We start from the raw sequence: 23,070 nt of genomic DNA on the forward strand, positions 1-23,070 counted from the left end.
TCCAGTTTGCAACGTTTGTGCAAAATGCTGGTAGTGTTCACACTCGCGTTGTTTTTGTCTGGAATCTCAGCTGAGAGTGACGCAGTTATATCATTGAAAGATTCAACGTTTGACGAGTTTATCGCTGAAAACGACTTTGTTCTTGTCGAATTCTTTGCACCCTGGTGCGGTCATTGTAAACAATTAGCTCCTGAATATGAGAAAGCAGCCTCTTCATTACTATCAAAGGACCCCGTTGTGCGCTTGGCAAGCGTAGATGCCACTGAAGAAAAAGATTTAAGTCAAAGGTAAATTCGGTAGCGATTTTCTCAACTCTGCATATGCCGACGCTGCTGGCACGTCTAATATGGCTGATCATTTTACCTAAGCATTTTCCGAACTATTGCATGGTATTGTGAGGAAGATGAATGCCCATTTCTAGAAATATTTTGTACATTTTGCGCAAACAAGAAAAGGTTAAGCTTACATTCATATTGCCAGTTTATTAAGTTTGACAGCGAAAAAATACACCCAAGTTTTTGAAATCATAAACTAAAACTGAACAAAAATGACGTTTTTGAACAAGCGAAAAAGCTAACGCCTTTCCATCAGTTGCTGATGATGAAATGATAAACGGTCTCTCACCGGTCACTGACAGCTAGGGCTGCTGCTTGAGGAAAATTAAAATTTATTTTGATAACGATTCCATTGTCTATGTATAGTTCAAAATTTTTAAGCAGTACATGGCCATCTTATGTGCCAAAACCTATGAACGCTCTTTTATGTATGAGTGAAATTTAGTTGTCTATTGAACTATTCAGTAATCAACAGAGAGAACAAATATCCCAAGAATGAAGATTTTCTGATGTCATAACTAATGTCACTACTAATAGACAAGCTAATATTAGACATGGAAAATTGAATGTTGAATTTAGATGACATCTTAAAGTTACATACATTTACACAAAATGATTTTACGGATTAGTCAGTAATGTTTTAATTATATTTTACAAATGGTAGTGAACAGATAATCGACATAACTAATATAGCCTGGGATTAAAGCAAATGCAAACTGGGCGCCTACTAAATTCACCAAGGTTGACTTGCAACAGAATTCAAATTACAGTTAATTGGTATCAAAGGTTTACCATTTCTTACTTTGCTGTGTTGTAGGTGCAAAGTTTAGACACTTGCAGAAGTTATGGATTGTCATTTGAAAAGTATTTTTTTTGGAAACAACGAAGTTTATTTGGGGTTCATTTTATTATAAAAACAATGTAAATGATGATTTTTTATAATTGTTTCAAGCCAATGTTTGATGATAACGTAATACCTCTTACACCATGTCTATAATGTGCATTATAGCATTACTTGGTTTGGAAAGATTTTAAGCACAAACTTGACTACTCTCCTTGAAGCAGTTATGCCTGCTATATTCCTAATGCCACCTCGCCAAAAATAGCCAAGTTCTGCATTTCGTTTTAGAAATGGATAACAGTTAAATTACAGATGCAATGGGTTTTCAAAGTCAGGTAATGGTAATTCTATATGTTTAAAAACGGTTATTTAACAATTTGCTTTATAATTTGCAAGTAATAGACAATTCTTTTTTGGCTCAGCGCAATCAATATACTGTTTAAATGATCACCAAGCAACTGCTCTACTCAACTTATTCAACTACAATAAAATAATTGAAGTACTCCTTTTCAGAACAACTAAGTGATAGCTTGGGACATCGCAACAACCTCCTATAGCTAACTAATTCCAAAACAAAAAGGTATTGAATGACAAATTTATGTGTTTGGAAAGATACAATCTCTATATTTTTCTGTGAGTGACTCATTGCAATTTGCTTATTTATTTGAATCTCTTTTCCTATAAAAATCTTGAAGGAAATATTTTAAGCAAGGTAAGCAGGCAATCCAAATTTTATTTTATGACTATTATAGTATTGAAATCAAACTAACCATGTTATTTTAAGAATTGGGGAAAAAAGACATTTAAAAAAAGACTTATTTTTAAAACTTAAGATGCTTTGGAGATTATAGAAGCTTGAGTTACATTCCTTATAGGTCTAGAGAAGGTATAATTGGTTACTGCTAGCATCAATAACCTTTGAGTTAACGGAGTGTTAACCCGGAGTGAGTAACCTTGGAGTGTTTTAAAAGAATGTAACTGATTGGGAAAAAAATTAAGCAATATATTGTGAATTTGTCTCTAACTTATTTCCAGTGACTTATATTATATCCAAATTTAGATACACCCTTTGCTCATGCTTTATTGTCAGATTTAGAGATGCGACATTTCTAATGTATTTAGGAGTTATGTGGTGTCTAACACTTTTTTTTTACTGCAAATTTCTTGTTTTTTCCAAAGCTCTCAGTTTCTTTTAACTTCATTTTGTTTTGTAGATTTGAGGTCTCCGGCTATCCAACATTAAAATTCTTCCACAACGGAGAACCAGAAGACTATGATGGCCCTCGGAATGCTGATGGGATTGTCGAGTACTGTGTAAAGAGGTCAGATCCAAACTATAAGCCTCCTCCAGAGGCGGTTGTTGCTTTGAATTCTTTGGATGAATTGGAGGCCTTCACTGAGAGCGCTCCCTTGACACTTGTGGAGTTCTACGCTCCGTGGTGTGGACATTGCAAAAAACTTGCACCCGAGTATGAGAAGGCAGCCAAAGATCTGTTGTCCCAGACTCCTCCTATCAAGTTGGCAAAGGTGTGGTTGTCAGTTGTCATACCTCTTGCTTACAGTCTTTCTATGTGTGAATTTGAACTTCCCTTTTCTCTAATGGACCATGATAGTTTAATAAAATCAGCTTTATTGTATATACTAACCTGTTACTTGCTACAATCTTCCATCCTGGAGTTCATGAAATTAGATAATTCTCTATGTGCCAGAAATTCCTTTTCTTGTATTTAAAGCTCCCTTGGTTTAAGTATGACCAGATGAGTGCCCTTCATTGCACTTATAAATACTACATTACTAACATTACTTTATCCACTACATTACCTTTACACTACCTGCAACCGTTTGTAAGTTGTTTATATTTCCTACGCAACGCCAGGTATTCACTAGTGAGGTTGTGAGCTCAGCTGGTAATCGTGACGTATTATTCAATGTCATTATACATATTTTAACCGATGTAATAAATATCTTCACTTGTATTGACTACCATGCAATTCTAATGGATAAGCTCCCTCCTCCAGCATTGAAGGTTTGAGATCGAATCCTGTGCGAAGCAAATATTTTGTTACTAAAACTTCCTTGCTACAGCTGGGCAGATGGACACTCACAATTATATCTCTAGGCTAGTTGATTGCCCGGGTAATAAAAAAGTCTTTGCACAACAAATTTGCTTTTATTTAACAAATACAACATTTATCATTCTAACGTTTAAACTTTATATTATGAGAAAACTGTTTTGGGCAGCTCAAATAAATTGAAAGAAAAAATGAAAAAAACTGTGAAGGTGTTTAAATGTAGCAAGAATGGCTACATAATTAGGAAGTAATGACAGATAAACAGATAATCTGTTTTGCTACAATGAATACAATGACAAATGATTTGATACTGATACATATAATTAATACAAACTGAGAAAACAAAATAAATATTGTGAATATATTCAATTAATAATTGCATCGACTACATAAAAGTTTGTGTATAAAAAAGGTTGCTGTTGCAGCAGAAGCTCGTTGTATTCAAAATTTTAATGGACGATACCAGTACTTCTTAATACTGGTACAAACCTATAATAGTGAAGCCCTTGAGAATACTTTGTCTTTGCACCTTGTAGATTATGAAGCTTGGAGTGTTTTCACTGTTACAATTTGTTAGTTTGGTTACTTGTATTCCTGCAAATCTTAAAGTCATACCTAATGTGTCATTTATATTAAACTTATGCACACTGAGACTATTAATGAAATATGATAATTCCCAATGTTGTGTTAGCCTTAGTTTCTTGATAGTGGCACACTTCATTAGAATAGCATTTTGTTTTTGGTTATTTGTATATAGCGCCGTTGATCTAATCTTGTGTTCTTTAAACTTATGATGAAAGGCTGGTATCACTCTATGTCGGGGTTGTCTTCTCAGCAATTATTCATCGATCATGTTTACCATAAACCGATAACAACGCTAGGGCGCTGCGGATATGTCGGGAAACATTGCAACTGTCAAACCGTTTTGATATTTTGCAGAGCATCCACAACTGTCTGCGCAATTCGCACCACTTCGACAATGGCGATTGGCTGTCACAGATTGCTTATTCTATATTTTCCTTTATAATAGTTGCTGCGGGACTAGTATTTTATCGTTTCATCGACCGCATTGTATAATGAGAATACTCTGTCCACATACTATTTGCTGATGTAAACGCCGATGGGTTTACAAATGATCACCAAGGTATCGTGGGATTAAAGCTGACATACTGTAATATAATGTGAACCAACATTTAGCTTTCTGGAGTCTAACTTTCAATGTTTCTATTGATTGTCCTTCAAGCTCTATTGAGCCATTTAGATAACCACTTCTATCTCAATATATAGTGGACCCCACCATATGACATTATTCGTTCCAGTGTTGGCATCGTAAGGCGAAAATGTCCCATAGAGGGGTATAGAAACCCATAGTAATTATCTAATGCAAACAACCCCTGATAAAAAAACATCAGAATTTTATATACGTTCTGTACTATTTAAAAATTAATAACGAAATAGTATGTTAACCTTAGTAACTACAATTACCTGCAGTAACTTAGTGTATTTAGTGGTTATGATCTGCAATAAAATTTAACATTACAATGTACTATTTGCAGTACTTATCATGGGGCGTTCTTACCTTCAAGACAGACGTATATATAACATAAACTTTGAATTTAATTTAAATGAATTCAGCTTACTAAACACAAACTTGAAACTAAGTTTTAGTATATATTTTACTAAATGTTAATTTGTCATCGTCTAAAATTTTATCAGCTATCTGTTTCCAGTTTTATTTTCGTTATAACTTATAATGAATAACGCTGAACTGAGAGAGCGCGAGCATCGTATCTCTTTCAGGCATTGTGAGAGAGATTTTGGTGAATAGAATATTGTCATCTTCGTTATTCCAACGCATTCAGCACACCGACTGCCAAATTTTAACTTCGCGAGAAACTTTTGTTGATATCGTATGGCGGGATGGAAAAACTTCGTGTGTGACATCATAAGTCGAAAAAACTGTATAACAGAGACATCGTAACTCAGGGGTGCACTGTAATATGATATACAGACAACTGTCATGCTTGCATATGTACGGATTGTGCTTGCTTATCTGGTAAGCTGGATTGAAGGCTAGGTCATGCTTACTGCTTGAAAAGGATGGATTCGTTTAATGCGTATGTCAGGTTGACAAGACGATTTTGTTCATAGGTTGATGCTACAGCAAATTCTGAGTTGGCAAAGAAGTATGATGTGACAGGATATCCTACCTTGTTCATGTTCAGAGCAAAAACAAGCGAAAATGGAGAAGTTAAAGTCAAATCTTATCCGTATGATGGTCCGAGGCAGCATGGTGGCATAGTTGAATACCTCGTAAAACAGTCTGGTGATGCTGCTCGAGCTGTCAACAGCCTCAAGGAACTCAAAGCCAAGTATGATCTATTTTATGTAATGCTTCACTTTTGTTTATGGTGCAACAGTGGTTTAGGGGCAATTTATAATCAGTGGTTTTAGAGGGAATTTATAATCAGTGGTTTTAGAGGGAATTTATAATCAGTGGTTTTAGAAGGAATTTATCATCAGCGGTTTTAGGGAAAATTTATAATCAGGGGTTTTAGGGGGAATTTATAAATTAATTAATAGCTCGGATACCTATGAAAGTTTAACTACAAGCCTGTTGTAATAGGTAACTGGCATTCAATAAATCTATTTTACAATGATTTACTTAGGATAATTATAGAAATATTTTAGATCTTCGAAAGGTATTTGTGATGAAGGCGCACAATAATCAAACTCGGGTATAGAACCAAAGGCGGTAAAACTAGATTCGTAAATCAGTTTATGTTGTGATATGTGATGTCCTTAAACTTAATCTGTTCTCATTTTATTTCTCTCTTTTGTGTTACTAATATTTTATAAGAAGAAAAAGTTGTTGATGATTTGGTAGATTTGAAGGACACCTTAATAAAAATGTGTGATAATAATGACCACCGTTAATTCTGGCATAGAAGTTGACCCGGCGCATAAGTCGAGGCTTAAAGTGGATTTAAAAATCCTGGTTTTAACATGTACGTATAATAATTCAGTCGGCATCAAAAGCGAGCGATGTGTAGCTGAAGAAATAGCATTAAAAAAGCCATCAGCAAAACTGCCTATGTTTTTTTGTGCCGTCATCAATGCTTACAACAATTAACAAACAAATGAGAGATGACAGTTCTACTAATAACGACAAGAGCCACAAAAGAATGAACAGAATGAATATAGAACGAAACTGCCACCTTTGACAATATGTACGCTTCTAATAGAAAAGTCATGTCTCAAGACAGATTTTTGTGAGGAATTGTGATTCATGTGTCAGAAAAATGATGGCTGGACGATAGTGGTTGTGTCAAATGAATTACCAAAGTGTAGGCTTGTAGGCAAATATTACGAAGAAAGCATTAATTTAGAAAAAACTTGTTATTCCAGTAGAGAATCCTAGCAATGGAAATTTGAACGGTGAAGAATGGGACTTTCTGTTTGATCCATCTCATGTTGAGTAGGATTACTAGTATTTTACTATTTTATAAATAAATCCCTATATTTCATGTAATTTTGGTTTGTGATGGCTTTTTGAAGTTGAATTCCTAGAATTCCTGTCATGAATAACGTGATATAAGTCGAAGATGGATTTTTAAGCTTAAAATTTTGCATCAAATTTTTGACTTATACACCGGAGTTTACCGTATATGATCAGAGATATAGAGAGATACCCGTGAGCAAGGTTACTTGAGGTTCGACGGATTTTCTCAATATTAATTGTTTCTATACCAAAGGCACATGTTAGCTACATGAGCCATATCTACTTAATTTCAAGGGATGCTTCTTTATGCTGACTAAGGATTCTTTTGTATTGCCTGCTGGTAGGGGATGTAAACTGGGGTAGGGGAAAGATGTTCAGATTCCAGCAACAAACTCCTCATGAATTTAGAATAATTGTTGTAATCTTTGTGTTGATTATGGTACACGAAGGTGTACAATAATCAAATAGAATAAAATCCAAATAATAGAATAGTTACCGTGTTGGTCAGATATTGTTGAAAGTAGCGTATAGAGGATAACTTCGAGTTTATAGATATGCATTCAATTAAATGCATGTTCATCAGGTAGCCTATTCCATTATTATAGGTATGTTGTCATGCTTAGGTTTTAGCACACATGCAAAGAATCCCAAAATACCCTAAAATATTTCTTGAAAGCTGCATTAATTATACATCTTTACACCTGTTCTTATAATGTTGAACCTCGTGATACAAGTTTACTACATTCCGTGGTCGAGCAAGTATATCAATTAACTTAAGAAGTCAATCAATTCGAATGTCAATCAAATTGATTCTATTTAAAATAATTGAAATCAAATTCATGCATTCCAGACCTGAAAAAAAGCATTCCTTTATCACTATAATTGATGTTTTTAATTACTAAATACTGGTATGTATTTTACTAATGCAAAATAAAATCAAAGAAAAATCATTGGATAACAAAAAGGTATCAATAAGCATTTGTACCTTAACGACAGACATATCTGGCTAAAAAAGGCGGAGGTGGCTGAGAAAGAGCATTATCATAATTTAAAACGTAAAGGTACTATTCCTTGACGACCGAACAAACAATGATAGCAGTGAATTCTTTATTATGTGGATGAACAAAAATTTCTGTTATTGAAAAAATGAAAACAGAAGTATATCAGGCTTTATGGACATTTTCAAGTTGTGAAAATAAATAGAAAGAAACGCGACATTTGGAAAATATGGCTGGAAACAGTTGTGATGCTATATAATTCTACCTAATCGCCTCGTTTTTATCCAACAAAATTTTCTGTTCAAAATCTTAATTTGTTTAAGCAGAAAATGCATTAAAAGGCTTTAAACAAAAGACTTGTGAGAATAGCAAATTTTTAATGACGACTTTGTAAATCTCCTATTTTTGTGAAGGAAGAATTTATTTCTTGAGTAATTGGCAAGATGTCTGCACAAGATGTCAGCACAAGCCGATAGTAATTCTATAACCTCCACTCGAAAGTAAATGCAGGTCGTCTGAAGAAGGTGCAGACTCTGTGTATTTGTGGAATCTGCTTCGACCTTGCATTATACTTATCTGCCTATTGGGTAACCATAACAATGTACTGTTGCAACTAGATGGAGAAAATGGTAGCCAACAAAAGTGCCTTTGTCGTGCGTTCAGGCATCGGTTAATTGACATATTATATCATACATCATGTTTTGCCGAAAGATTAACCTCTTCTTGGTACATCTTGGAGCTTGTATGGCGAGGGTTTGTTTGTCTCCACAAGTTGTTTTTTGCTCCTTTGATGCCAAATTCACAACTGACAAACGAAATATCATGTTGATATTGGTAGAATTAGGTTTGATTTTAAAATACTGTCAGTTATCTTGTAAAATAATACATTCTATAAAATGTCTATTAAGAACCTAAATATAAAAAATATGTGAGAATGTAAATAAATAAAGTAGGGATAAATAAAAAGTGGATTTTGTAACCAACATTTAGTCAGAGACAGATTAACTACAGTGTAGTTCTGACTATACCGGATTAGACAGTGCATAGGTAGAGGTGATTATATAGATACCTCGCATTCTATTTATCACCAACACTGTCACTCGTTTTCTCAGAATTCATGGTTTTAAAACCAAACAAAGCATGAAGTGCTATGTATATTATACGAACACCGCAGAACCAAACTATGTTAGGGAGAGTTGTAATGTGTTGAAAAATTTTTAACTCTCAAAATTAATTTGGTCTCGAGTCAAAAGCTCCTATTTATTGCATTGACTTCTATAATAGTGAGACAGCTGCCTTTCAAACATTGATTTTGAGGTTTCGACACGTGGTTTAATTATTGGTCTGGTTCTTTTAAAAATTTCAAGTGAATTCCTGTCAAGAGTTTGACATGTTATAACACTTTTATATTCCAAGCATGTCTCTTTTATACTGCGTCGAATATCATAAAAAAGTCTTTGTACTGCATTGCTTTGAGCTTTAGAACAAAGGTTTGCCATGATGTTATTAGTTTTGTATTTACTTTCTCTTTGTATAGCGTACTTCCTTCTGCAGCGGAATGTTTACTCTTACAGCATGCTGGTGGATGATGTCATTGTGGTTGGAATGTTCAGTTCTTCAGAGACTGCTGCCTATGACCTATATCAAGATTCAATCAGTATTGTAAGGGATAAATACGCGTTCCTATACACCACAAGTGGTGAGATCAGACAAAAGTACGTAACAGACTTCATAGGATATATTGTGTTTTCTGGTGGTAAGGTAAAATTTCATAAACTTATAAGTTATGTATACAGTAATTTCTGTAAAACCTCTATTTTAATCCTATAGTGCTGTATTTTTCAATCCTCGTATAGCAGCGTTCTATTAGAGGTGCTGTTCATATAAAAGTGACGTGCAGTGACGTGGGGTTTTCAGTATACAGTATGTCCTAAAATAGTAAAAAATTTATTGTTTTATAGTTTGTAAGCTAGTTCATATTCGCTCACTGCAAATAAATTTTGTTATTCATAAAACATTGCTTCCCATTAATCTGATACGGAAATAATTTTAAAGTAAGTATTTTAATGCATTTGCTGATTTCAGCTTATATTATGCTAATCAGCGAATCGGTTCTCTATCTTGGAAAGTGCATGGGCGAAATGAGTTAGCTATCAATGTTTTAGGTATTCAGGAACTAGGCTATATGATTTGAAGACAAAAAACCTGTGATGTTCAGAACTATTGTCATCTCCATATGGCCATGGTTGACGATCTATAATAAAAACCTGTAATCACTTACATATCGACAGTTTTAACTGCTGCTCTATGTTGAATTTCATCAATTGCATAGTTGGCATAGTTTGTCTCTCTCTCTCTTTCCTTATGAACTGTACTGTACAGTCAACCAAATTATTGAGTGATCTCTATGCTGAAATTTTTTAAAACACTTTTCTTAAAGTAAGATGTTATTTTTAAAGCGAATGCTTGCTTCATGCTTGGATTAAATAAAAGGTGAATTATCAGTTGTCTAATGCTTATTTCCCTTCATAGTAAATAGCTTAGCTAATATTAAGGTTGGCTCCTATATAGTCCACAAGTACCTGTGCGAGGCTCGGCGGACTGTCGCAATAAAATGGGACCCTACCGTACGCTCCGAATACCGCTATTAGCTGCTAATGGTGGTGGCAAGAGTTGAATGCTGTTTCACTTTTGTAAGGAAAATGCAACCTCAGCTTTTCTAAAATGCACTGGGCATGTGAAGGTTGGTACGAGATTGCCACCGGAGTCATACAGCTGATATAAGAGCAAATACATAACTTTTGCCAATTGCTGACATCTGTCATTGCAAAGCGAACTTGATTTTCCATAGCATCTTGGCCATGTGGTCATCAACGTCTTATCAGTTTTCTGGGATGCAAGTCACCAAGCCTCATACCGCAATGTTTTGCAGTGATTGATCGTCATCGGTGTCTAGCGGTCGATGTAGGAGCCAGGCTTTACACACACATATTCCCATATTATTTTGCTGTCACTCGCATGATACAGATAGTATAATTACATGTAGCATGCCAAAGTTTTTTTGCCGGCTCTAGGTTCACTCTCATTGCTAGGTGTCTCATGTTTGTGCATCAGGTATGGAGTGGCAAACAAAGAGGCTGTTGTCGTGATTCTACCAGAGCTACTTGTCACACAGCATGATAAGCCGTTCCACGTCCTCACAGTAGAAGACGATACAGAAAATACAGCGGTTCTTGTAAGTTGTCATTGCTTTTCCCTTGTATAGCTAACCCGGGTGGTTTTGATTAAATAAACTAATTGTCGTTATTTTCATAGCTTGTGCGATAGGTTCTTGGCCCTAAGGCTAGGATGAAGAACAAATGCTGCTTGCAGCTGTAGTGAATGATTGACTACTGATTGAGGCATATAAAGCCGACACATTCGCTCTGATGACTTACATTTCAAAGAAATGTATTCGTGCTTCATCTCTCCATCTATCATGTAGGTTCTGCAAAATGTCAGAAAGTTGCCTTCTCACCGAGTTTATTCATGAGCAGACAATTGCCGTTCATTTCACTATTTACTCTCTTTGAACATTTGAAGCTGTCCTGTGCATGTTTGCCATAGCTTTGAAATGTATGTTTAGCAACCATACACCTGCACATATTTTATTGTGTTCATATTACTACATGTGATACTTTTTCTGCTGTCTATGCATTATATGCTTGCATATTCTATTGAATATTCTATTCTATTGTATGTATTTTGTATTAATCTGTTGCATGTGTGTTGAGTCTATGCTAGCTCATAAAATTATACATACTTTATTTAAACTAGTTTACTCTATCTGATTTCAGGGGTTTATAGATGCCCACGAGACACCCCTAATAGGCACCAAGTCAAGCAGCACCAAGGAGCGTTTCACTAAACGACCACTGTGTGTGCTCTTTGTTCCTGTTGACTGGTCTCATGAGTATAGACAAATGACTGCAAGCTGGAGGGACAAGCTTCTTCCCATCGCAAATAAGTTAGTTGCAGTCTATGATATACGTAGATGATATAGACTTGAGCAATAAATATACGTAGGTGATATAGACTAGAGCAATAGATATACGTAGGTGATATAGACTACTATTAGGGAATTAGTCTATCAAAATATCACGTATTTTGATAAACAGCCTTAACCATTGCGGTACCCTGTTCTTGGATTAGCTTTTTTGATTTTTGAGTGTTCGTTTCTATGGAGTTTAGAATTTATCGAAAAGTTTGCACTTTTGATAAGAAAAAGATTTTGGACAGTTAAGTATATAAAATTTTTGAAGAGGCCTCTGTCCTTGTGCTTAACACTGACTGGGCTGACAAACTTCATGAGAAGTTTGATTATTTACATCATTGTAAAGAGGTTGCTATTTAGGCCAGCTTTACTGATGCCTTAGGCAATTATCCAGCTTAGTGTTCTCATTGGCTAATTCCGTCTTGTTTAAACTTTTGATAAGATATCAGAAAGAATATGACGGCCATGGCAAGGATTATTTTCATGACAAATAGTTCCGGTGTAGTGTACTGTATATTTGTTTCTTCGATTAGCTTGATGGTAGACTATTACAAAAAGTTGGCTATGAGAAGATGTCATGGCTGTAAACTAGCTTCCCTGAACAGATCTAGTATATCAAAGTGTGACCTATATATTTGAATGAAAACTTAATTAGTTTTATACATGCCTTTGCGTAAGTATGCCATAGTGGTAACCCTAATGCTAAAAAAAACATTTAACTGGCACAGTAAAAGCATATAGAGCTTTTTATTGCGAATATAATACTCAATCACTGATCATCTCAGACTGATCATGCTCCATCTTGCATGACTCAATCTCTTCTTGTGGAAGCATAACTCCAATTACAAAAATTCAAATATTTTTCAGCATTTTTTTTGGTTTTTGTATTTGTTTTGAAATTTATAATTTACCAATTTTAGAAATCGATTGTTAGCCAGTCAGTTTGCTGACACCCTGTATAAGGAAGGAGCATTAAGGTCGTCAACAGATATTGGCACTCTGCTCCATATAAGGAGGGAACAATTGTTGTTACTGTAGCCACTCACTCTTAATGTTTAATTAATGTGGAAAAACAACGCCAAGTGGTTTCTTACACGTTACAGTAAATGGCCTAGTGGCCAGCGGACCACAACTAAATATAACCCTTCTCATACTGTATCATTTATTATCTGTTGGCTATAGAAGTCTAAGCTGTTGAAAAGGTACATAGTTACTGGAATAAGTCTGACAAGCTGTTGATAACCTGCATTCATATCTCTCTCTATAGGTATAGAAAAGACTTCCATTTTGCTATGAGTGATGATGAGCAAAATAACCAGGATGTGAAGTCATTTGGCCTGGATGATTCTGGTTCAGATTTTAGTTTTGGTTGCTATGGTATCAATGGAGACAAGTACCCAATGGAGGAGCTAGATGAGTGGGAGGAAGAGGAGGTAAATCATTAAATTGTCCAAGTGAAGTGTAATTCCCAGCCACAAGCCTATTTTTAGCTCAGCGGTCAAAATTGCGCGTCTGTTGTGTGCCAGCCGGTTTCCTCTATGCACAGGCTTAGGACAGTCAGTGTTTACAGACAATGTACCGCTTAGGCTGGGCGTGTTTTTTTTTAAAAGATTGTTACGCAAACACTGGCACTGTAATCTTGGCTGGACATGTCTGAGTCCAGTTGCAAGGGAACCTCAACGGAGACACACCCAGGTGGAGAGAGCAATGTAAGGTTGGATGTCATTCCTGTGACCACCAGAGGTTTCTCTGGGGATTGAACCCCGACCTGTTGTTGAAGGTCAGGAGTTCTAGAACACTGGGCCACAGCTGCCCTGCGAGTGGCCATAGTTAGGAGAGTTACATATATGACAGAGTAGGATGGCTCGGTTAGTTGTAAAGCCTGTCTTGGCAATGCGAAGTTACCCACTTTGTGGAGTGGAATGTCTTTAGATGAATACATCATATAAAATTAATTCTGGACTGAATCACTCCAACTACAGCTATTCTCAGCCATTTCGTGTATGCTAAAACATATTTCCTTTCTAGGTAGAAGAATTTCTGGATAAGGTGAAGGCAGGCGCGGCAAAGTCCTTCCTCCGCTCACAAATTGCACCGAAGAAGCAAACCAAACCTGTGCTCACTGTCACCGGCAGTACCTTTAAAGATATCGTGTTTGATGAATCAAAAGATGTCCTTATTGAGTTGTATGCCCCGTGGTGCGGCCATTGCAAAAAATTTGAGCCTGAATACAAGAAATTCGCGAAGAAGCTAGCTAATGAGAAGAATCTGGTTATTGCCAAGATGAATGCTGATGCAAACGATGGCGCAGATGGGTACGGAGTTATGGGATACCCAACCATCTATATGGCTCCAGCGGGTAAAAAGGACAAGCCAGTCAAGTACGAGGGTAACAGGGACCCCGAAGATCTAGAAAAGTTCGTGCGAGAACATGCGGAGGTCTCGTTTCGTGATGTTAAGGATGAATTGTAGTATGACTCCTTCTGCTAGTCAGTAATTCTGTCCAGTGCGCATGGTATGTTTAATATGTGTATATTTCTTGATTTCCCTATCCTATAATCAAATGGACTTAGATGATGTAGTCAGGGTGTTTTGTATTAATCCTGGCTGTCAGATAATGCGATAGTATAAAATATTCAATCCTTTCTTCCTTTTTCATTTACCAATGCACAAAATAAACCTTCAAATGGTACAAGTATGAACTGAATTCTTTCCCTGGTGAACCATACCAGGGGAAAAGGTCACTTTGCACGTCTTACCAAAAATAAAAACCCTCCAAATACAAGCTGTATAACGAACAAGTGAGTACATACCGTGTAATATTGCTCAATAATGACTACTGAGATAAAAAATGGACATGATAAAAATGAAATATTACATATCAAAATAAATGATCTAGAACATATAAAAAGATGTATGTTGTCAGTAGTAAATGTACTATGGTTTTAAGCAGACAATAACGGTACAGAATTGCGTCTTCCCATCTTTACACTATTTTATAGCGGAAACAATGCCAGTCTGAAAAATATAATAACTTTAGATAAATAGTTGTATAAATTATGTTTGATTATCATATATACCTGGATAACATAGCGATTGGGAGAGTGTAGCACATAAATATTGTATACTATCTTTTAAATACTGGAAAGTTGTAGGATGTAAAAATGTCATGACACATGAGGAAGGTAGTTTATGATAGGCCAACTTCAGGAACGAATCTGGTGCATGCCTTTTTCCATTTACACTGAGTACACCATAAATCCCTGTTCTCCATTCCGTAAACTTTCCTGCATTTCTTTATGTCGCTCCTACTTTTACGGGAAGAACCGATAGTTTGCTTTGGTGACGAAGATGAGGTTGTAGGTGATAGCGGGCTTCCTGTTTTAAACACTTGTCTGCTATAGGGAGAATTCTACAATCATAAAATTACAGAATGAGTAGGGCTCACAACGGTTTAACAGACCTAAAAATAATATTATGAAAATCCTTAAAGTGGTACCATCAAGATAACATGAAATGCTAGCCAAAGCTGAGAATAAAAGCCAAGCAACATGCGAATAAACAACATCAGTGCAGACTTGGTAGCAACATTGTATAGAGAGAAAGCCTGCTATGTATGTAGAAATATCACATTCTGTAAGAGATGGCACAGATGGTAGGTTGCGGACTTTAGGTTGTACAGATGAGAGTTCAAAATCACTCTGATGGCAAAAGTTGGCACATTGTGCTTACATTTGGCCAAATATGAACACTTGGAAATATTTCACTTGTAAATTGTGAATTTATTAAGTAGACCAAATAAACTACTACTATTATTTTAGGTAGACCATATAACAAGCACACGTGAGAAGGATTACCATCTAATCTTGATGGTAATCCTAAAAACAACAACCAATCATTAAATATGAACTTTTCTATGAAAATACTTTATGAGCAAGTATCGATATTTTTCTATTATTTGTAATTGTTTTTAATGTTTGAGATGATCTGACTGCCAAGATGTTTCAAGATTAAATCTGACAAAACTTGATCGCGGTTAAAACGCTGATAGAATCTACGAAAATTTTGTTAAAGTTCATTTTTTAAAGATTTACAGGGAGATCTTACCTGAGGGACAACATAGGCACTAGAGGGAGCTTGCATTTTCTGGTGAACAGAAAGAGCGCCGGGTATGAGGATGGGTGGAGATTTCTGGTCATTGAGCTGTTGTAAAAGAAGCAGCTCTTTACGGCTGTGCTCTTGGTCTATTCCATATATTATAGACTTGACTTCGTGTTTCACTGCTCTTGGCAGACTGAGGTTGAGAGGAGAAGACTGCGTAGGTGAGGCGCAAGTCATTCCTGGCATAAAAATGAATGAGATCATTGAAACATAAACAAATGGACAACTCCCAAAGGCTTGCGGTATTCGAGGTTTATAAAACTCCCTGCCAAACAGTGCTAACTCTGATTGATTGACAAGCTAAGCTGGTAAATGGCAAACTCCCTTCTATTGGCATGTGTCCAAGCGCTACACAGATTCCATGTCCTGAGGTGAAAAGGAAAGATGTTATGCATGATGTGTGAACAACCCCTCAAAGATCAGAGTATAATGTCTGATTAGCTTACTGCAAGCAAAGGCTGTGGCGCGTTTCTAAGAGCATTGTTGTACAGACAATAGCTCTGTTATCTAAGCTGGACATGGCTGGGTCCAGGTGCAGAGGAACCGCACATATATCTTAAACATTTTCCAAGATAAATAAATACCTTCCATGGTAGCCGTCATTTTGTCCATTTCTGATTCATCAATTTCTTCATAGTAAAAGTCCTCTTCGTGATCAGAAATATCGCTATCCCTCGGTCTACAATAACAGGACATTCCAACTACTAACTCTTGTAATAAAATACTACAATCACATGAGGGTTTGCGTAACTGTCCATCATCATTACATACAGCTGACTGCGATCGGAATTTCCAATATTAGTACTGTCTTCAAATGGCTGGTGCAGTGTTATAGTGTGCCAGTGATAGTAGAGAACTTCATATACTCAATAAGCTGTGTGAAACATTTATTACCTATGGTCACGCGTTGCCATGGAAACGGAGTGTTACAACATTTCCAGTGAGAGAGGTTATATACTCACCCAAGATGCACACCCCTGACATGCTTCTCTATATCATCGCAATCCTCTTCGATAACTCTGCATCCTTTCCAAGTACACTTGTAACGCATGGAGCTTGGCACCTGAGTAAATTGAACAGCTGATAGTGATCACGAATAGGACCGGCACGCGGCCAGTGAGATAATGAAAGAGCTGCACTGCACTACCCAATCAAAAACTAAACAGCAACGAACACGGAACACCTAGCAACGGGTAGAATGACAAAGACTACGGCAAGTGTCAAAATGATATAAATATTTTTACATTATTTTCGGCCGATGTCCACTTTTTAGTTTAGTTTCAATAGAATGCTTATAGATCTATGCAAACATAGAGGCTATTGAGTGGTTTTCGTGTTACGCATATTCATAGCATCGAAATGCTAAAAGTCCTAATTCTATATACATGCAGAAAATTAACATTTCATTTCAGCAATTCCTTTTTATTTACAATTTATTAAAATGCCACAAATAGCTAAACAATATGGCTAAACCTCTACTATAGCATTTATAATACATTTGAAAGGTTAGTAAAAATAACAAACACTTGTCTGACAGTCCTTCTAGAAAACCATTTACAATCCTCCCCAACCAGATTGTTTGTATTCTGTTTGCATGACCACTAGTAGTATACATGCTATTCATTGAGACAAACTGGCGCCTATGCTCAGCAATGGCTATCCACCATGTGGTTGCAGCAACCAATCTGTTAACCGACATGAATCTTCTTAGATAGTGATGCAACAGTTGATTTGGTTTCCTTCCTCTTATAACTTATTTCATATCTGAATTAAGCAATGCAGGAATGTCAAGGGAAAATGCACAGGGTAAAAATTATCCAGGGTTGGTATCTTGAGTACCAATAGTGATTGATATACCTTTATCCTGCTCAGGTTTGCAGTTTCCTTTTCGGCTTCAAGATGTTTGGTTTACAATCAGTATGTTTCCAATGTCCGGATTTGGAATCGGGCGTGCTTCGAGTGTTACCATGCAATAAGTGTTTCAACAGACATTTGCGTGTTGTGGATTAACGCGGACACTTTGTTAACAATGATAAGGAATTCTACATCAGAGGTAATATAGGCACACTAATGTCTCGGTTAGCAGCGCGCTTCCGAAACAGAAACGACTAAAGTATGGAAAATGTTTAAAATGGAATAGCTTGCACGGCAATTTCTTGCGAATCATTCGCAAGCATGAAACAATTTGTAGAAATTTTCGAGTAACAAAACTTGGAGTTTTGGCAGTTTCAATGATGCAGATGATGCAAACTTGCGGATTGTGTCATGGAAATAGTGATTATAGCGTTGAATTATGTGATACACAGACACCTGAAATAATAAACACCTAAGTACAAATACCTTTCTTCGTTTAAGTGTTGGTATGTCATCCATGGGATACATGGTCTCATCTATTCCTTCGTCAGTAGAAGCGGAACCAAAGAAAGTGTGAGAAGGTGCTGAAGAACTATATTGGCTTGGAGGAGGTGATGGGGATGATTGAAGACTCGGTCGTTCTCCCCAGGACTGTGGACTCTTGGAATATCCAGTAACTGTAAAGATTTGATGACCCAAAGGCTGTTAGGAATGCATTACTCAAGCTAGGACCAGTAGTAATAGTCCAATGATGACTCATGGATGTCAGTACTGGGTGTCATTGTCATTAGTAGTAGTAGTTCCACAGGAAACTAGAACCAGTAGTAATAGTCCAATGATGTCTCATAGATGTCAGTACTGCGTGTCATTGTTATTAGTAGTAGTAGTTCCACAGGAAACTAGAACCAGTAGTAATAGTCCAATGATGTCTCAAAAAGCCAGTTTGATTGCTAATAAGAATTTAAGCAGTGGCTAGAAAGAAGTTGAAGTGATTGAATACAGCGGTAATCTGTAGCTCCTGTCCAACTTATAGACTAACCAATATAATCTCTCTGAATGAGAGAGAATTTAAATTATTTCCTGCTAATAGGCCTACCCTGAACATTATTTTTAGCACATGTTGACAAAAATAGAACTATCTCCACAGTTGAAAAATATTTATTCCCAGTATTTACTTATATAGAGTGCTTCGTCACTGAAAATCCCATGACACCGCCAAATTATCTATCAAGTGTCAACACAAAACTACATAGCTTTGTTTTTGCAATCCAATTTTACACAACAAAGCACTAAAATAACACCTAACCAATATGAAAACGCTTTTAACTGAGCCCTTCTCCGAGTAAAAAACACAATTAAACGCAACAATCGCATAAATATGAATAAGCTTGCGGTATAAACCCGGGTAGTCAATGTATTTTGCTAGAACCAATTATGCACGCCTGTGGCCATGCAAACAACAAGATACCGGAGCCAATAAATTCATGTTTACCGGTTTACTTCTCATAACGGTCACATAGCGGTCATGATGGTCGAGATAAGGCGAATATTGATGTTATTGTATCATGTGCCAAAAGCCATCTGGCTTAATTGATTGGAAAAACCATCACTATGAAGTTTGTAAACAGTCAGAAAATGCCAGGAATGAATTACATTTGTACTTAACATAAGAGTTGGAGCTGTTCATAGTTGTACGTATAACTTTATATTGGCATTAGTAATAAATAATCAACAATATGATGTTTTTTAAATACCAAAAGAAAAAAAAATTAAAGTGCAGAAGTCCAAAATTACTGAGTTGAACAAAAGTGTTTACAAAGCTGGTGATCCAAAAGTATTGAGTTCAGGTTAAAATTGATATCTGCCAGACAACGATCACCTAGACAGCTCAAGGTTTAGTGATGATCAAAGTCAACAAGTTATGCAGGATACAGCAGATGTTGTATCCGCCCTAGCCAGCCAGCTCTAGCTAGCCAGCTCACTGTACTTGTGTAACTAGTAGCTAACAGCAACGGCCTTTCCTTTTCATAATATGTGGCTCAACTTTGACCTTATCACAACAATCTTTAACCGCAGAAGAGAATCAGGCCACCAAAAAAGGAAGTCGTGTTACCTTCGTGTAAAACATGCCCGTAATATTATTATGTCTGTGAGGATGTAGGTCATGCGACCCGCTAACGGCTTCTAAGGATTCCACACATAACAGTAAGAGGCTTGCAAAGAAAATCACACTGAGTGCTTTACTCATTGTGTTTCCATGATACGGTTACCCGCCAGTTTGTGTTAACTGCAAGATAGAAACAGTGAAACCGTGGAAGTCGAGTGAGTTTAGTTCCTTGCAAATTTTTATCGAATGTTTCATGCTTGCGAAAGATGCACAAGAAAATAACGCGCAAGCTATTCTATTTAAAACATTTTCTACATTTCGACCGTTCATATTTTGATTCGAGCACGTGCTGCTAAGCGAGACAGGAGTGCGCTGCTCTGAACTTTGGGGTAGACGTCCTTATTTACGTAACAAAGCGCCGGCGTTTATCCGCAACACGTGTGACTGTCCATTGAAACACTTATTGAATGGTAACACAATGTGTGCACAACTCCACATCCACATGATTCGCATATTGGAAACATAGTGACCATCTCTCAAACTTTGGTAAGATTAAGCTAGGAATTTGATAGCACGGTCATGTTTAATGTTGTTATTAGATTAAAATGGTATTCAGAGCCTCTAAGGGTAGTAAGGCTGCATTTCTATCTTCCCATAGAAAACGTGACAGCAAGCAGATATATTACGAGACGAGACGGAAATTTCCAACTTGTTCACTGATGACGTGAATGGAATAGCTTTTTTAATTGTGGCTTCAAAAGATTTTTCACGCAAGAGACCAAAAATATAATGAGTGTGCCGTGCAAAGTTGTCTGCTCTTTTTTAAGTTTGTAGCTAAAGAGGAAATAAGTAATTTTGTAATGCGCAGATAAGAGTTACTTTCGCGAGTTATAGACTGCTGCAGATGTTTGATAAGAATGTGTCTGTCAAGAGTTGAGCAAATAGGTTCGAAATTATCCTAATATTGCTGGCTGCATTTGATCAAGTTAGGTTTAGCACGTGTCCACACATTAGACTATAAAACTTGAGGGTGTAACAGAAAATACCCATCAATTAAAACTAATATACCAACAATTTAAAGCGAGCTTCTTTATTTGTATAATTGGAGCTGAGAGATTGGCATATATCACCTTAAGCCAAATAAAGTGCCTATTTATTATCATATTGACATACTTGTCAAAGGACCAATCAGAAGGAAAGTGTTTTGAGTTCTGAACAAACAAGCAGCAGGCTATGAAAAGCTTCCCAGTTAGATATCGCTTGCTAAGCAACTGATTTCGCTAAATTTTCGAAAAATTTTAAAACCGATTTAATCATTGTTCCAATATGGCTAAATATTCTACTTTTTTCTATTTTATTGTACGCAAACCTTATGATAGTCAATGGCTATAAAGCAACAACTAGTAGGGGTCAGTTACTAGTCATTTATTGGCAAGTCATTCTGAGCTAGTAGCAAACGATCCAAATGACTAGTCAGAGACATGCTAGATGAGGGTGAGATAGGGAATGCCACAGGGTTTTATGGACACCAGATGCTGCCAGTTGATAAGATCTACTGGCTCTGTCCATTTCATTAAAAAGTTGACCTCAAATGACACGCGGAAAGTAGAATAATCAATGTCGGCTTGGCTTTGTGCTTATTCAGAGTGGCGAATAATTCGAAGTAGTCAATCAACTGCTAGCTGTGTGAAAAGAGATAAGGAGAAGAAACGGTTGTTGGAGAAGCGATACATCATGTGTGAGTGACAAGTCATACTACATGCCAACAGATGCAGTTACACCATCTGCTGTAATTTCACTCAGTAACTTGGAACACATCGGAGCAGTCAGCTGTTTCTAAATTGCGAGACTATAATACGGGATGGTCAGGATTGGCTGACCGGTGGCTGACTGGTGGCAGCTTTCACAAGCCAATCAGAAACAAGCAACAACTAAAGCAAATGTGATAATTTTATGCTCACAACCAGGTTTTCGTTTAATATGACTGAAAGCTATTCAAAACGCTTTACAAAGAACAAATATTAAAATATAACATCAGATATCTTTCGTAATATATTGTGGTCAAAATGACCGCCTTGTGAATTAGTTGAAAACATTTGAAAAAAAAGCCACGTTTTGATCCCAGTCTGTATGTATCAGTTGGTATGTGATAGTAGGTATGTATTAATAGGTTATATTATACAAGCAATGCCAGCATGTTTTCAACATTTACTCATATTAACATTATATTTCCATTACTCATCAAAAAGCTTCCAGAACTTTCCAGTGATGGAATTTCCAAAGGAACCCAGTCTAATGATGACATCATTTCACCAATATGTTTGAACCTTAGAAGCATGAGCCAAGGAGAGCCAAGCGGCTCAAACTGCCAGCAACGGCGAGAAATTTGAGCTGCTTGACTGAGGCAGACAATTTTCTAGCTATGAACAAACGGCAAACCAAGATTGGAGGAAGTGGTCTGGGTAACATTGCAAAAAAGACAATAATATGTGAGCTAGACATAAAATACACAAAGTCTTGTCTATAAATATAATACCGAACCACAAAAAACAAAGGCCGGTTCCTTGCCAGAAGACTAGCCATAAATTGATAGCTTGAACAAAGGGTTATGTAGATTATAAAGTGTCTGATAGGAAACGAATACATTATAAGATGGCCGGCGTCAACAAGCAGGCATGAGCTAATATTATAGAAGACATTTCTTTGTCCCAACTCATTCTCAGACTAAGATACCCGGTAACAGATGCTTACAGCGGACAAAGCAATCCATGGCACTGCTCAAATAGCTGTCCTTCCACGAAATTACTTTGACACCAGTGGTGCCAAGAACTGTGTATATTATTGAATCAAACTGCCATTGTAATCAAAGCAAACAACAAGCAAATCCTCGGTTATCTTCAAATTTCAACTATCTTCAAATTTCAACGAGCCTATTCCAGACAATAAAGAAGAGTTATTAGCAGTTATTCAAAACCCATTGCCATAGAATACATAAAAGATGACTGATGAAAAGGGCAGGGCAAACTAATCCGTAATCACAACTCTAGGCAACCAAATGTGTTGCGACTTAAGCCAAAATCTCAAGTATTGGTCAGTCAATCATCAGTGCATTCCCTCACAGTGTCATTAGCATGAAGCGGAAATTTGGTGCTCGATGTGTTTAAGCC

The 23,070-nt window shown here is 36.6% G+C and overlaps 2 protein-coding genes across 2 annotated transcripts in view; one reads left to right on the forward strand and one right to left on the reverse strand.

Annotated features, from left to right (window-relative positions):
- On the forward strand, positions 1-14,426 carry LOC137393066 (protein disulfide-isomerase A4-like). The gene is made up of 8 exons (XM_068079462.1): positions 1-287; positions 2,391-2,703; positions 5,400-5,620; positions 9,323-9,463; positions 10,863-10,983; positions 11,585-11,754; positions 13,049-13,214; positions 13,810-14,426. Exons 1-8 carry the CDS (start codon positions 25-27, stop codon positions 14,251-14,253), a joined length of 1,839 nt encoding a protein of 612 aa, XP_067935563.1. The 5' UTR covers positions 1-24; the 3' UTR covers positions 14,254-14,426.
- Positions 14,359-23,070, reverse strand: part of LOC137393067 (zinc finger protein 704-like) — a 13,645-nt gene continuing 4,933 nt past the window's right edge. The window contains exons 3-7 of the mRNA XM_068079463.1: positions 18,283-18,473; positions 16,905-17,005; positions 16,527-16,621; positions 15,889-16,121; positions 14,359-15,193 (exon numbers count right to left, since the gene is read on the reverse strand). Coding sequence (XP_067935564.1) covers positions 14,972-15,193; positions 15,889-16,121; positions 16,527-16,621; positions 16,905-17,005; positions 18,283-18,473 — 842 coding nt within the window. The 3' untranslated portion in view covers positions 14,359-14,971. The remainder of the gene's footprint in view (positions 15,194-15,888; positions 16,122-16,526; positions 16,622-16,904; positions 17,006-18,282; positions 18,474-23,070) is intronic.

The sequence above is a fragment of the Watersipora subatra genome, chromosome 4, assembly GCF_963576615.1.
Source record: "Watersipora subatra chromosome 4, tzWatSuba1.1, whole genome shotgun sequence".
In the NCBI taxonomy this organism is placed as follows: domain Eukaryota; kingdom Metazoa; phylum Bryozoa; class Gymnolaemata; order Cheilostomatida; family Watersiporidae; genus Watersipora; species Watersipora subatra.